The 15,211-nt window shown below is 36.5% G+C and overlaps 1 protein-coding gene and 1 long non-coding RNA gene across 16 annotated transcripts in view; one reads left to right on the forward strand and one right to left on the reverse strand.

The window, feature by feature from the left end:
• The first annotated feature begins 4,622 nt into the window (after positions 1-4,622).
• Positions 4,623-6,065, forward strand: LOC124392970. Its single transcript, XR_006927250.1, has 3 exons — positions 4,623-4,748; positions 4,848-4,904; positions 5,971-6,065. It is a non-coding gene; the product is annotated as an uncharacterized LOC124392970 (long non-coding RNA).
• A 5,095-nt stretch (positions 6,066-11,160) lies between these two features.
• Positions 11,161-15,211, reverse strand: part of LOC124392413 (protocadherin gamma-A11-like) — a 145,865-nt gene continuing 141,814 nt past the window's right edge. For all 15 annotated transcript variants that reach the window (XM_046859439.1, XM_046859443.1, XM_046859434.1 and 12 more), the window contains one exon: positions 11,161-13,238. In XM_046859439.1, coding sequence (XP_046715395.1) covers positions 12,970-13,238 — 269 coding nt within the window. In that variant the 3' untranslated portion in view covers positions 11,161-12,969. The remainder of the gene's footprint in view (positions 13,239-15,211) is intronic.

Raw genomic sequence — 15,211 nt, forward strand, 5'->3', positions numbered from 1 at the left:
GTAATTTGTGTGTATATTGAATTGTCTTTAGATAAATGAATTTCCAATTCTTCCAATTCTGTTCAACTCTTGCCATTAAAAAACATTAGTAGTATATCTCATCTTGTGTGTGTGATTGAAAGTGTGTGTTCTAAACGACAAGTTCTGGCACAATCTATCACATTGCAAAAATGTGACCATGATTTTAATCATCAGATGTTCCAATCTGGGCTGCACATGTAAGTAAAATACATAAAGAGCACACTTATTATGTTCTTGCTTGGTGAGCCTGCAAAAAAATGCAGACTGTTTTGCATTATTTATGATACAGAAATAAAAAAAGAAAAGTTTTGCATTGAATAAAATCGAAAACGCCGTATCGTGAACTGAATCGAATGTTGACTAAAGTGTATTGTTACACTCCTAATTTCATCCTGCTCTTGTTTGTTCTCTCACTGTTTAAAACCACTTTTCCACTCTGGGTTGCCAATTTTCCATAACAATTCCTCTTTTAGGTGCTGTGGTTTCACGAGAGACAGGTAATTTTCAGCTAATATTTTGAGTTGTGAATCATCCCTTTTTTTCTGAATAAAAGTAAGAACGTGTTTCATTCTAGAATCAGGCTTTTTTTAAATCCAAAATTTAAGACATATGCATGTATGGTGTATCTTAAAAATGTCAAATCTCATAAAAAATAACTATTTGGCCAATGCCTATTGAAAGCTCATGACTATTATAATGCTGACGGTTAAACTATGAATAAAGCTTATCTTCCTGCTGACCAGTGCATGTGCTAAACATATGGTTGTGTGTACATGCTTGTGTGGTCTCAAGGTTAGCAGAAAAGAGGATTATTGTTGTGTAGGCTGGTGGACTGAAGACAGTTTGCCATATGCACATTTTGTTTGTTTTCCTCCTGCGTTATCACACGTTATTCAAATAATCAGTTAGTTGCTCAACTTTTTTTCTGAGACAGTAGTGTGAGTAGTAGACAGTAGTAGAGCAGTAATAAAACAAAAACATTATTTTCCTCATTCTTTTCCTCATTTAGTCCATGATATAATTTGATGTTCTAATACCCTCCACTCCTCTGGGAAGATGTTTCACCAGATTTTAGGATGAGAGCGTTCCAATTCATCCCAAAAATGCCCAGTAGCTCTACTAACAGGCCACGCAAAATCTTTCACTCCAATGTAAAGCATGTCTTCATGGAGCTGGCTTTGTGCACAAAAGCATCATCATGCTGGAACAGGTTTCGGGTCTCCTAGTTCAAGTTGAGAGCAAATCGAATGCTACAGCTTCCAAAGACATTATGTGCAATACATGTGCCTCCAACACTGTGGTAACAATTTTGGAAAGAAACTCATAGGGATAGAATAATCAGGTGTTCCAATATAATAAATTTGTCCATATAGTTTATGTGGATTATCCAGTTGTGGAGGAAATTATAATTAACCAGGATGTGACTCAAGTTCTGTTAGTTAAGACGTTCAAAATGCAAACACACTCCTGCAATTTCCTTTTACAGACAGCATTGTGTGTGTTGGAGGTCTGGTAGGGGGTGAACAGGTAAGTAGTAAAAACAACACAGGACAGGACTAAAATACGGAGCCCGGATCTAAAGAACAAAGGAAGAAGGAGAAGAAAAAAAAAGGAAATGACTTCAATAGACAGTCATAATGAAACAATTACTGTAGCTCATTTACTTTAGAGAAGGCAAAGGATAAAAGCGTGTTTGAGTTTCATTATTCAAGACGACCACAACAGCTGTGTGTGTGTGTGTGTACGCCAGTGCCACAAGGCGAGGAATATCTGCCAGATATTGTTTTACTTTGCAGCTTTTATTTTAAAAATCTAAGAATCAAAATGGTTAGTTTTAGTTGTGAGGTTGTTAGATTTTTGCTGTAGGCGTAAATCCTCGCAGGAAGTGTGTTTAATGTTTGTGAGCATGGACATGGTACAGATATTTGCATGCTAGGCAAATATGCATTGCAACCTCGAAGTTTTGAATATGAATTTATTCTAAGGCACATTTATTAATTTTTTCCTTTCTACATCTTTATGCTCTTTCCTACTCTCTAGCTGTCACTAATCTCTTCTCCCTCTCCTCCATTAAAAGGTTGTTTGTGGTGAAGCAAGCCGGCACATAATTGGCCCGGTCATGGCCAGAAGACACAGTGAAGGACAAGCTGATATAATAATGAGCTTAGAGGACACACATGACCAATCAGAGGCCAAGGTTCCAGTTCCCATGTGGGCTGATTGGCTGGCTTTGTGTCCTTGTGGTTTCCAGGTATCCGGGTAAGTGGTGAAGAATATTTCACACAGGGAGAAAAAGACAAGTGCCTAATGTGGTGTCCATCACTGACTTTTTCATGTTCTCCATTTTGGTAATTAATTTATACACAAATGTTTTTTTTTCTTTTTAATTCAGTTTAAATTAAATTCTCATTTCCCATTCTCTAAACCTCTTTAGTCTTTTAATTTAGTTTGAAAAAAATAAATAAAACAAAAATAGCCTGACGAATGTGATTTGATTTATCTTTCCTCTAGAATTCTTTCTTCAAAACAGTGAGACGTGTCTGCTAGAGGTAAACATAAGAAATGCCTTCAATGAAAAACTCTTCTGCCACTCCACTGTTCAGTTTAGACAGTGCTGACTCATTTCCTCTATCAGCAGCTCTGTCAGTAACACTGGCTCTAATTCAAATCACAGGTTTTAATTAGTATTCTCTTTCTGATACACGATACAGACAGAATTTGTGGAACTTAAAAATAAGATTGGTATGTACTATTTGATCCACATTAAGTCCCCATTTGCTGTTTGGAGTGTGCTTGTGGAAATTTGTGCTTCTTCAGCCACAAAGGTGTTAGTAAAGTCAAGAATTGTACTAGGGTGAGGAGGCCTGGGCTGGGGTGCAGTCAGCGTTCCAATTCATAACAGAAATGTTTAATAAGGCTTTAAAGCAGGCCATTCAAAACCCACTCCAACCCATGTAAACCATATCTTCATAGACCTGGTTTTGTGCACAGGGGAATTGTCATCCTGGAACAGGTTTGGAGCTTTAAGTTCAAGTGAAGGAAAAATGTAATGCTGCTGCATCGGATTCCTATGCAAATGTTTGCCTCCAAGAACCGCAAATGGGTGGAAAAGTCAGGTGTCCCAATCATTTTGTTCATATTGTGTGTCTCTCGTATCCACAATATTAAATGTAAATATTACATGATAAAAAGTATGTACTTGTTAGTACATGCCAAGGGATAAGTAACTTCTTAATGTCAGGTTGCTACCATTCCTTTATCTACACTAAATAGAAAAAGAGTAACACAAATGTAGCAGCCTTTTCAATATTCCAGGTCTGAATTCTTTTAGCCTCTTTAGCCTCCGGCTTTGTAACGTGAAACTATTTCATTCTTCATCTATTTCATCTCATTCTCTGGTGTGTAGGAAAATGTTCTGATTTATTGTGGTGTGTAAAAAATGCTTGTCCTTTTGTCTAATTTCGTGTCATGTTTCTGTTGCAAACCTGCACCAGTGCTAAATTTGCTGTAATCCCTACTGTCAGTCTGTTGCCATGCATAATACAATTACCAGAAATTATGCACTGTAGGTTGTGGGTTACAGTGGTGTGTGTGTGTACTGTATGTGTGTGGACTTTCTAGAGTGTTGACTAGCTTTTTGGTTAAGTCTCGTGTATGAAGGAGGCTATGAAGAGCTCAAATACCATTACCTAAAGAAATGATTTCTCACCAGCAGGAGACAATTCACTGTCATTTTTGCTGCCTGGGTGTGTACTGACCAGTGTTTTAGTTTCAGTGGCATGAGACTAAGTTTTTTGATGTTAGTACATGAAAGCTCTATAGATATTTTGGCTGTTCTTACTTGGATAAGCTTACAGCTGAAATTACTATGAAGTCGTCTCCATTATTGAACAGTTCAGAAATCCAACACAACAGACTTATAAACAATTTTGAAATACCTCTGATGTGCATATACTCATAAGCTCCCAGTGGAAAAATAGCACTTTTGGACTATATAGTATACAGCTATCAAAGGGAAATTATTCATAATTGCACTATCAAGTGTCACCTAAAAAGGATGTGTTCCCTTTGGAGTCTGGTTCCTCTAAAGGTTTTATCCTCATGTTGTCTTGGTGGTTTTCCTTGCCACCATTGCCTCTGGTTTGCTTAAAAGGGATACATTTCTACATGTAAAATAGATTCGTTTGTAAAGCTGCATTTTAAATGTTCTTTGTGTGTAATACTGAAGAATTTATCCAAATAATATTTCAATTGAATAATAGCCTAAATATATATCCCTTAAAGCAACCTAGTAGCAAAGCCAGTGAATTGTATTAGCATTGTATACTCACCAGAAGGGACCTGGTATTTTCTTTCAAGCTTTATTTCTACATACATATTCTATTCACATTTTTAATTCACATATAATGAGAGGTGAAGAGGAAACTACAGTGCATCTGGAAAGTTTTCACAGCACTTCATTCATTGTTTTCCTAAAAAGTTGCAGCTATTGATGGAAATTGTCTTTGTGTCTCATACGGGCATAAACATACAGTTATCTCCCTTTTCTATTTGTAGCTTGAACATGGGATTATCTCTTTTCAATGCATCTGAAGCTAAAGTCGTTACCACTGACAGCAATTTCCTGTACTGTACTATGCAAAGAACAGAACGCTGTCATGAAAATGCAAAGACCATTGTGTGTGGATACTACAAAACCTTCAGGAAACGTATTGCAGGAAAGTCAGGTAAACCTAAATAATATCTGCTTTGGAATGATGTTCTTTCATGTCATCCTCATCTTTTATTATTAAAGGTGCTTTATACTTATTACATGTACTTTACAGCACTGTAAAGTGGGACGATTATTTATGGAACTCACCCAACACAGTAAGACATCCATTGTAAGTAAGTCTCAACATTTCAGTTCCTGTTTTTGGATAAAAGATAAAAAGAAACAAATGAAATACTTCATATCCAAAACTGGATTTATTTATTGCAGACGTTAGATTTTCGGGCAGGTAGTTTTGTTAGGTCAACAAATTGGGGATGAATAACATGTTTGTTGGAGATGTGAACCTGAAAACACACAGACAATGTTGCATGAAGATGAGGAAAGATGGCTTTTCAGCTTCTTGTAAATGGTAAGGCAGTGTTATAAAAAGGTTGGGGATTCTTTTCAGTTATTTTTAGAATAGTTTTTTATTGCGTTAAGATCCTAATGCTGATCCCACTAAAGCCTATTACTAGCATGTTGATGCATAAAAAAAGATTAAATGAAGGCATCTACTTTGATGAGTGTCTTATAAGGATCTTCAGGCTTTATTTATCGTGTACGTCAACATAAATCATGCGCACAGGGCATTCAGATACCAAAAAAAAAAATACTAACTGCATGATAACTGAATGAGTCTCAAATGTCTTAAATGAAACTTGCTTTTGGATAAAACCCTCAAGGTGAGAGTCACAGTATATTGCTCAGGAACTGCAAGCTAGCTGAGATTCATAACACTGTATCATATGTGTGTAGCTTCCCTTAATAATTGCAGTTGTGTGTATGTCTGGCTGGATTTCTGGGAGCAGTGTAAGGTCAGCTGAAGCAGGTTTATTGTCTGCATGTGTACTTGAGGGTATCCATCTGTAGAGGCTGTGACAGGACAGCTGAGAAGCAATGGAGACAGAGGCTGATCTGTGTTGAATGGTCATTAGTTGATTGACCTACTCTCTTGCACTTAGTGTGTGGAAGAATTTTCTACTGGGTCAAAAAAATTACAAGAACCGGCAGAAGTAGGACATTACTAACTGCAATTGTACATTTAAGTGCCTGTGTAAATGGTCAGTCAGCTCCATGCGTTCTCTCATGCTTTTTTTTTTTAAAAAGCCTCCTCTATTCTAGTTGCACTGAGGAAACTCTTTATTAAACAGCTTCAGTGTTCTGTTCATTGTATTATCTGACTCACTTCCGTTCAGGCGGCAGAGCGAGTGAATCGGGGGGTTGGAGTGTTGGAGTAGGGAACGTTTAGACGAGTAAGAGATGACATCACTATCTAATGGAAAGGCCTGCTGGACTTGAAGACCTTCCTCTGTAACTGGATCCTAGATTTCCTGCTGGCAACACAAGCTTCAGCAGCGCCACACTAACCGCTGGGGTCCTCAGGCCTATGAGCAGAGTCCACTGCCTTTCATGCTGGTGATTTCTTCTGTGAATCATATATCAAAGTACATCGTGATGATCAGTGGCCAATTGGAATAAAGAGAATAAGCTATGGCTCAGGTTGTATACTGTAGTAGAATATTTTCTCTTTCTTAATGTAGATAAAAATGGAATTTGCCTCAATACCACAGAAATCCTATACTCCTTTCCATTTCCTTTCACAGACTATTCTCACCCAATTCTCATCACACTTGCACTCTCCAGATAATATACCAGATACATAAAGAACATCCGGAACAGCTGCATTATGGTCTGGCATGGGAATTACACCATTGTAGACTGTGAGGCTCTGCAGCAAATAGTAAAAACAACAGAGACCCTCATCAGGTTTTGTCCCACAGCCATTCAAGGAGAATGTATTTTCACAGACTATACTCATTTTCTTACAGATTTTATATAGGATTCCCCAGCATTTGCACTGCTATTTATAAAAGATACAATGTACAGTTTTCTTACATGTTTTTATTCTAGATCTAGCTATGTATATTATTGTTTCCTCTTGGTCTGTCATATATTTACACTTGATGGAGCACCATGGGGTTTTGCATCACTATTGGTTTTGCTTTATTGTATATATGTGGTAAAGGTTAAAAAAAAAAAACTTAAATTCAGTCAACACACAAGGGTTAATTTTGCTAACCCTGAATTTTTGTTTGATCTGTGAGAGTTTAGCATGAGATCCTGTAGTTTATTTCTCTTAAAGCACAAACATTTATGTAGTTTCTATTAATATACTATAACAGCATTGGTCACTTACATTATACAGTATCACCTCTACCATTAACTGTTACAATGTGCTGATACTGGAGAGTTTCCAAACATTTTAAATCCCAGAGATCACCATTTTACCCACTACATGTTTTATCTATGTGTATTGGTCTGTCTTTCATTACCTTCAAATGTTTGAATTTTGTTTTCTTATCTGATTGTGTTTTTTAATGCCATGACCTGCCATGACCACCTTCATATCCAGCATTCCACTTTTCTCTGGTCATTCATTACCTTGGCCTTCCTTCCTACACAAGAGCTATCCCAGTCTTCATGCTGAAAATTCTACCATCTAAAATCTGAGGGAGAAAGAGGGGATAGACTGGAGGGGGGAGGCAATGGGGACCAGCAACACAAAGGATGTGTCAGAGATGAAGGGAGCAGTGAGGGAAACGCAGAGTTAATTAGTTACATTCACTTTAAGTGTGTGTGTTACATTCTTTGTCTGTGCATGGGTATGTCAGAGAGAGCAAGAGCGATAGAGGGGAGGGGGGATTTGGGGGTGAAACTGTGCTTTACAGCCTGGTCGAGGCCTGTTCGAGTGTCATACTAAGGCAAGTTCAGAATGGTAGATACAACAAGTGTTCTTCTTTTTACCTTCTTCTTTCACAAATATTTTGCAGACTTAACAATTTCCTTCTCTTTCTCCACCACAGTTCATTTATTTCGGGACTTGTGTACTTTATTTACAAACTTGGAAGATGTACATTTAGAACAGTTGTTTTATAGGAACATACATCACTATGCAATGGTGATGTAGATCCAAAAGTAAAATATACACTTAAGGTGTTTTGCCTGCGTGTTCTTTTAAAGTCTTATTAAAAGATGCCTTAATAAAATTACTTTTCAGACTGTAGTTGTGCTACGTTTATCTACTCTTATAGGGCATTTCTTCTTAACGAATCTTGCCCATTTTTTTTTTTGCAGTGTATTCCTGCACAAGATTTGATAAAATCCCACTCAGTGACACAGGAAGTTTTACCACACCCACTTTCATTCTGCATTAGATTTGAGCAGTCCTAGTTAATGTCATAGAAAACTGGACCAGTCCCACCCATTTTTGCACAAAATTGGACTAACTACACCAATACACACACACGGTTTGTCCAATGCTGTTCACTTCTTTAAACCTTTAAACCAAACCCACTCATTCCCACAGAGCTTTGACCAATTCCAACTATTTAAGCAAACCTTTTGACCAAACCCATTCATTCCCACAAATGTTTGACCAGTAAGATGAGACATGGTAGGTGGAATTTGGGACGGATGCTGTAATTCTACTGAGCTCACTTGATTGTACAGTATTCTGTGGTCTAGTGTGTATATACAGCACACATTTATAATGACTGCTGTTAGTAAAGTGTCTGTGTGTTTTCCCTTAATCTTTATTTAGTCCATTCATTACCACTGTGGAGTTTACATTTACTGAAAAACTGTGTATGTCTAACATTGTGCAACATGGTGTCGATACCAGTTTTACAGTAGAGAATAAAGACCAACGAGCTTTTCAGAATTACTGTTCGCCTGTGGTTTTACAAGCATTTTAGCATAATCCCACGAGCCCTTGGCAATGTTTTAAGGGGTCTTATAGAGTTTATAACATCCCTATATTGTGTGTTAGTAGTGAGCTAAATATTGTGAGAGTGCACGTGATGGGGAGTGGAAGTGGATTCTTGTGAACTTTGATGTTTGTCTTTACAGTAGCTGTGTGTGTGTGTGTGTGTGTCAGTAAAAGAATTATGCTTCTATTTTCTGAAGCACATGACCTCCCATTCTCAGCATTGTTTCTCTTCTTGCATGTGTTGAATAAATGTAGAAACACGAAATCCACACAGAAATGAAAGTCGAGTAAACACATGGGGAATTATTCCTGGAATGTCTTTAGCACCTAGCAGATTTCACACGTTGCTCTTATTATAAGTTTGGTTCTGATCTCTGAGTGCACAGTGTGTAGTAAGTGGGAAATGTCATCACTGCGAGTGTCTGGATTTCATTAAAATGTGTGAACCTTCGCATGGACTGCTTTTGTGAAAATCCTGCTTATGACTCACTGCACACGTCACTGCATCCAACATAATTTTCTAAAGATAGAGGTTGGACATTTTCCTGTTATGAGGCCATAGACTGTGTGTGTTTGGAGCTGAGGTTTGGGTGAGTCCCATGTAGCAGAGAAGGCCACAAGGGTGGTGCTTAGTTTAAGAATGGCAGCCATGCTGTGAGTTGAACATGGTACAAATATACCAATATACACGGGCAAAAAACACAGCCATTGCTGTGTATACTCATTAAAACTCAGAAAACTAACATAAAAAATGGCATCATATAAAAATCCTCTACTTCAAATATTCTATAACTAGTTAACTAGCACCAAAATCCAAACACATTTGCTTTTGCTTTTTAATTTTTTAAATCTTTTTTAAATATATAGATTTTTAAATTTTTTTTTTTTTTTAAGCAATATTTAAACATTAACATTTCTGTTTTATAGACTGGATGTTTGAAAAATTTGAATCAATATACTATAAATAATTCTGCATGTGAGACCTATGAGGTACTGTAATTACATTTAAAAAAGATTTTGTTTTTAGAGTATCGACAATGTGATATTTTCATAATTTTTGCTTTGCTAAAACAAAATTAATAATTATGAATGTATGTAAAATAATTTAAAAGCTCAGTACATCCTGTTAGCAGCTGCAGGAGATGTAAACACCTGTCAGCTTGAAGTGTGAACATGGCTGTCTCTTAAGTCTGCATGACTAACACGCTTTCACATGCGGATTCTCTCTCTCTCTCTCTCTCTCTCTCTCTCTCTCTCACACACACTCCCTCACATTCTCCCACTTCCTCTGTCTCTCGTTTAAATTTGGTTGTAAGCTGCTGTTTTAACACATCTCTGAACTTCTTGTCCTTATATTGCTTTTTAATTCCACAGTCGCAAACATCTTTGAGTTGTGCTCAGTGCTGATGATCACACCCAGCTTAGTGCTGCTTGGATTTGTCTTAGTTTTACTAGTGGGTACAAACTTCAGTTCAGGAAGAACAAACTTCAGTGCTTTTCTGTGCAACAAGCATGAAGAAAAGATTAGATTACGATTTTTAAAACTTGTATTATTTTACCTTTAAGTAATCTTTCAGTGTTTTGCAACATGGTTACTCCCACTGTAATGCTTGATTTATTCGATTTATTTTATACTGATGTACAGTCACACTGCATGAAAACTCAGCAAGATCTTAGTATATACTGTGGATCTTTTTCTTCTTCATATTATATTTATTATTTGAGGTTTATAATTTATTATACTGTAAATAATTGTACGTATAGGACGAGAAAGAATAAAGACTGACCAAAAACCTTTATCATATAAAAATAAAAGTATAATAAATATATAAATACGTTTTTATATTCTTGTTTAAATTCCTCCTAGAAATGAAACGACAAACACTTCTTTCTATCCTCATAAAAAATTTGTTATAACTGTGCCTGTAAGAAATCTATCCTCTATAAATGAAGCTTAGAGACAGTTTTTAGATGAGTATTTTAGCAGCCTTGTCACTGTGCTTCTGCAAAGAAATACAGCAACATCTTAAATATATTTTCACCTTCATTATCTGTATTCCCTGAAAACCAGTGAAACTTCATCTGTATTCTACGCTCACAGCTGAGAAAACACGCTGACATTCTGGCAGAAGTAGTTAGGCCAGAGCCTTTCAGGGGGAAAAAAAGAATGAATCAAAAACAAGTGAAAGAGGGTCTGAAAGGGGACACTGTGTTAGCGAGCAAGGCTCTCCCTTTCCTTTGAGGGCTGCTGAGCATGCATAAATATCTGCCTGGAAAAATGTGCCTGAATCGCACAGCTTCTGCATGCTTTTAGACCAGGAACAGGAAATAGCTCAGAGATACAACACTTATACTAGCAGTTAGTGAAGTGAAGTTTAGAGCCCTGTAGCACAATTTTCTAGTCTTTTGTATTTTAGTGTTTTTTTATATATATATATATATATATATAATATATATATATAAAAAAAATACACTGCAGAAATAGTTCTCAATTAACTGTCCTTTTGACTGACACTGAAATGCTAAAAAAATACATTTTAATCTTCATGTATGAGACAATCTTTTAAAATACCGAGCCAGTTCTTACAGGCGCATCCTGTACAAAAATGATACAAGACCCTTTTCAGAACATTTTATTTGAAATGTCAGTGTTCAAGAAATGAAACAGCAATATAAATATTAGCATATAAAATAAGTGTAACACTGAGAAGCAGGTGGGAGTATTAGCATTTTATAAGGATGGTGTTAAACTGGGTACAGAGCATTATGCTATTGGCAGGACACACAAACACACATAATATTTATATTTGTTTCTTTATATAGACATTAGGAAACAATCTTGCACAACAGAAATCCTGAAAGAAGAATGAATTGACAGAATTAGGAAGGCTTTTATTATTTAAGTGTCTATGCATTCAAGGTTGATCAGAGAGAAAAGAGAAAGGAGAGGGAAAAAAAACAAATATATGCACAAACATCACAGGTATCTAGACTACGTGTTTTTCTTTTTAAAAAAGTTAATCTCTTTATTTACAAGTGGTGTTAGTTGGCCTTCTTGTGCTAAATAACTACCTTTTGCAACAGCAACAATTTGCCTGATCATTTTCTTTATGCTCCTTGTCTTTATTTATATATTTGTTTATTTTTTTCATTTTTACTAAAAAAAAAAACCCAACACTATGTAACACATTCCAGTAGTAAGCCTGTGATTCAGGCTCAAATAAAAAAAAAAAAAAGAAATAATTGAGTTGATTGTTTTTTATGGATGTGTCTGCATTGACTGTTACCTATTTACAAGTGAAGTTATTTACCAAATGTAGATTGAGTGGCACGATAATAATAAAAGGGGAGAAAAAAATAAAAAGAGAAGGGATTATTTGGTGATCAGAGAAAGTTGTAGACATTCTGATTCGCGGGTAATTAATCAGCACTAATCAGTCACATTCATTTTTTATAAACAGATTTCTTCACTATAAGCATCTGTTTCATGGGTTATTCTGCCAGAACAAAACACCTCCCCATTAAAGCTGATAAATGTGTATACGTTTTTTCTGTAATAGATGTTGTGGGGTATGTGGCAGCAATTTCTTTAGCATTTGAGTCCTATTTTGTCTGTAAATTTCTACAGACAAACTCCATGATAAGAGTCGAGCTCAAAAACAAAAGAAAAGTATTCCATCAAATCTCTACTTTTTTTTAAATTTTCCCTCAGGCATGCAATGCATAGTTAAACCTACTGTTTTTATATGATGTTCTGCATCATGCAAAAATGATTACCTGTAATTCCAGCAAAGATTTAAAAAGAAAAAAAAATCTGTTATGATCATAAAATCCAAAAATGAGAACCAAAGCACAGCACAAAAATAAACTTTTTTTTTTCTTTATAAAACCTGTAACATCACATCATCTTTCTCAATATGAGCAGCAAATGCAGCTCGAAATGAAATATCTCTAATGCAAATTCAAGCACATTATTGTCATTAGGATAACGGCCACAGGTTCTTTCTCTACTGTTATATACTGTAATGACTAGATATATCTAAAGTTCTGTCCTTTAAAAGCTTAAAAAATATATATCAACCAGCATCTGAGTTCACTCTTTCAACCTTAGGAACATTCAAACTGATCAGAAATCAAATGAAAATTTAATCCCAATGTGAGCTTGTTACATACACTAATCCAGCCACAGGTGCTTATACTACATAGTATTCAGTGGTAGGTTTCAAATGAATGCAATATCAAAGTATCATAATAAAAAAAATAAAATAAAAGCTGGAGCTGCACACTGATTTCTTATTTATACTTCATACAAGTGCACAAAAGCTCACCAATGTGTGCAGAAACACAAGTATTTATCCATCCAGAACCTTGATAGTCTGCCTTAAACAAATCACCTAAAGCAAAACCTCATCCTAGACACCACACTTTATTTCTTCTCTTTCTTGATGATCTTCTTCTTGCTAGCAGGGGTCTGTGCTTTGGGTGGCTCGACCTGTGCGCTGGTGACCTGTGGAGCAGGCAGTGCCTGAGGAGGCTGCTGGGGCTGCTGGGAGTTGGCACTGAGTGTGGCAGTGCTGCCTGGGATGTAGACATTCTGTCGGTAGTCAGGAACATGCTGCAGGGTGAACTGGGGGCTGTAGCGTGTGCTCAGGCCCATGGTGCCAGGACCCAGTGTGTTAGTGGCTTCACTCACTTCTGTAGAGAAAAGAGAAGGAAAAAACAAGCCATACATTATATACATAAAAAAAAAATTTAAGTGATCAATTTCATTCAGTATAAACACAGGTTGAGAAAAGTGTTAGAGAAGGAATATACAGTGCTGGAAGTATATCTAAGCTGCTAGTGATACAAATACAATGTTAGATTAAGACTGACTTGCATAAATATGGTCTTTTCTGTGGTAGCATAAATATTCATCCAATTTGTGTGAAACCACTGCATTGGTAACTGGTTGCACCAAAATGATCAGAATTCACATCACTTGTTGAATGGAATATCCTTAGATTCTTGACATACAATCCCAATTAAGTGCATTTCAGCTCCAGGTTGAAACACTACAGAATGTGGAAAGAACTCTTTAGCCACAGACTGGAAATGTGCAGGTGAATAAAATGTCCCCTGAAAGACAGGTTTTAGCAAAGTTAAAACTTAGCCAAGTAAAAAGTTTTTTCTGATTTTAGAGCTGAATAGAAAGCCTGCACAGTACAGCCTTGAAAAATAGTCTCTAAAATCTTCACATGTTGATACATTTATACTGGTATCTTTTATTTGTATAAGTTCGAAAGAAGCCATAGCTGAGTTAAAATTACAGATCAAAATACTGAAGACAAAAGCGTGATGCGTGTGAGAAGGTTCAGCTGTACGTGTTTAAGGGGATCTGTTCTCTCTCCTGTTTCTGTCTGGATGATATAGTACTTGAGTCATAACTCTCACCCTGTGCAAAACTGAACCAGAAAAAGAATGAAACCCTCCCCCAATATTCAACATGGCCAGTTATGCTCAAAACGAACACACACACACACACACACACACACACACACACACACACACACACACACAAAAGCATAGCTACATGATCCAAACATAGCCATCTAAAATCTGTTCAAGCCCCCTGACACAGTTCAGGATTCAGAGTTGTGTTTGCACCAGTTTCTTTCTTCTAACATTGGCTATAATGTCATTCCTACAACTCCCCCCCACACACACACCTCCTCTCTCCCTTTTCCACTCTCTGACACACTCTAGCGCATGTCGTCCTCACACAGAACTGTGTTCATGGAAACTCTGTTGGCCTTTTCTGTAGGAGAACAGTGAGGCAATAACAATGGAAATAATGATCGCTGCTCCTTCTTCCTGACTCACATTACTTGGCACTTCTTACTGCAGTCTGTACTGCTACGACAAAACACTTAATGATTGTACTTCTACAGTCTAATTTTCTACTATGACCATCACGTCTTGAGACAGAAATAACACAATAATAATAATAGTACAAAAAGTGGGGGCGGGGTTTAACATGTGTCTCTAAGTCTTCCTTATCACTGTGACAAAGAACATTGTGTGTTTTTGTGTCACACTACATACATTGTGTGTGTGTCAAATGCCTTTGGTTTATTGCTAAAGGCAATGCATAGATATGATAATAGCAATAGTAGAAAAACTCTCAATGTTATTGTAAAAACACCAAAATATTGATGATTTGTAATGCACATCTGCACCGCAGGCACTTCCATTTATTTGTATGATACTGAGAAATGGAGTTGTTCATGTGAGCAATCCACAGATCTGCACACAGTGCTCAGTTGGTAATCTTGTTGATGGTGGTAACTTTTTTTTTTTGTAGACATACCATCTTCAAGATGATAGATGTTTTTTTTTTTGTCCCAGGAATCAGGAGCGTGTGTACAAACGATGCCAAATCCATGCAAACTAATGTTCTGCAAAGCTATTACTAAGTACTAAGCACTAATACAGAACTCCACAACCAGCTTTTTTGTTAAACATACAAAGAAAATAAAAGCAAAATATGCTCATCAATTCGTAATTCGTGCATGTAATGTGAGGACAGAACACTAAAACTCAGGGTGATTGCATGATATACTACATGAGAACCTTTGTTAGAATCTGTATTTATGGACTTGACATGCTACCATATAATATATGATATA

This window comes from Silurus meridionalis, chromosome 10 (assembly GCF_014805685.1).
Source record: "Silurus meridionalis isolate SWU-2019-XX chromosome 10, ASM1480568v1, whole genome shotgun sequence".
NCBI classification, from domain to species: domain Eukaryota; kingdom Metazoa; phylum Chordata; class Actinopteri; order Siluriformes; family Siluridae; genus Silurus; species Silurus meridionalis.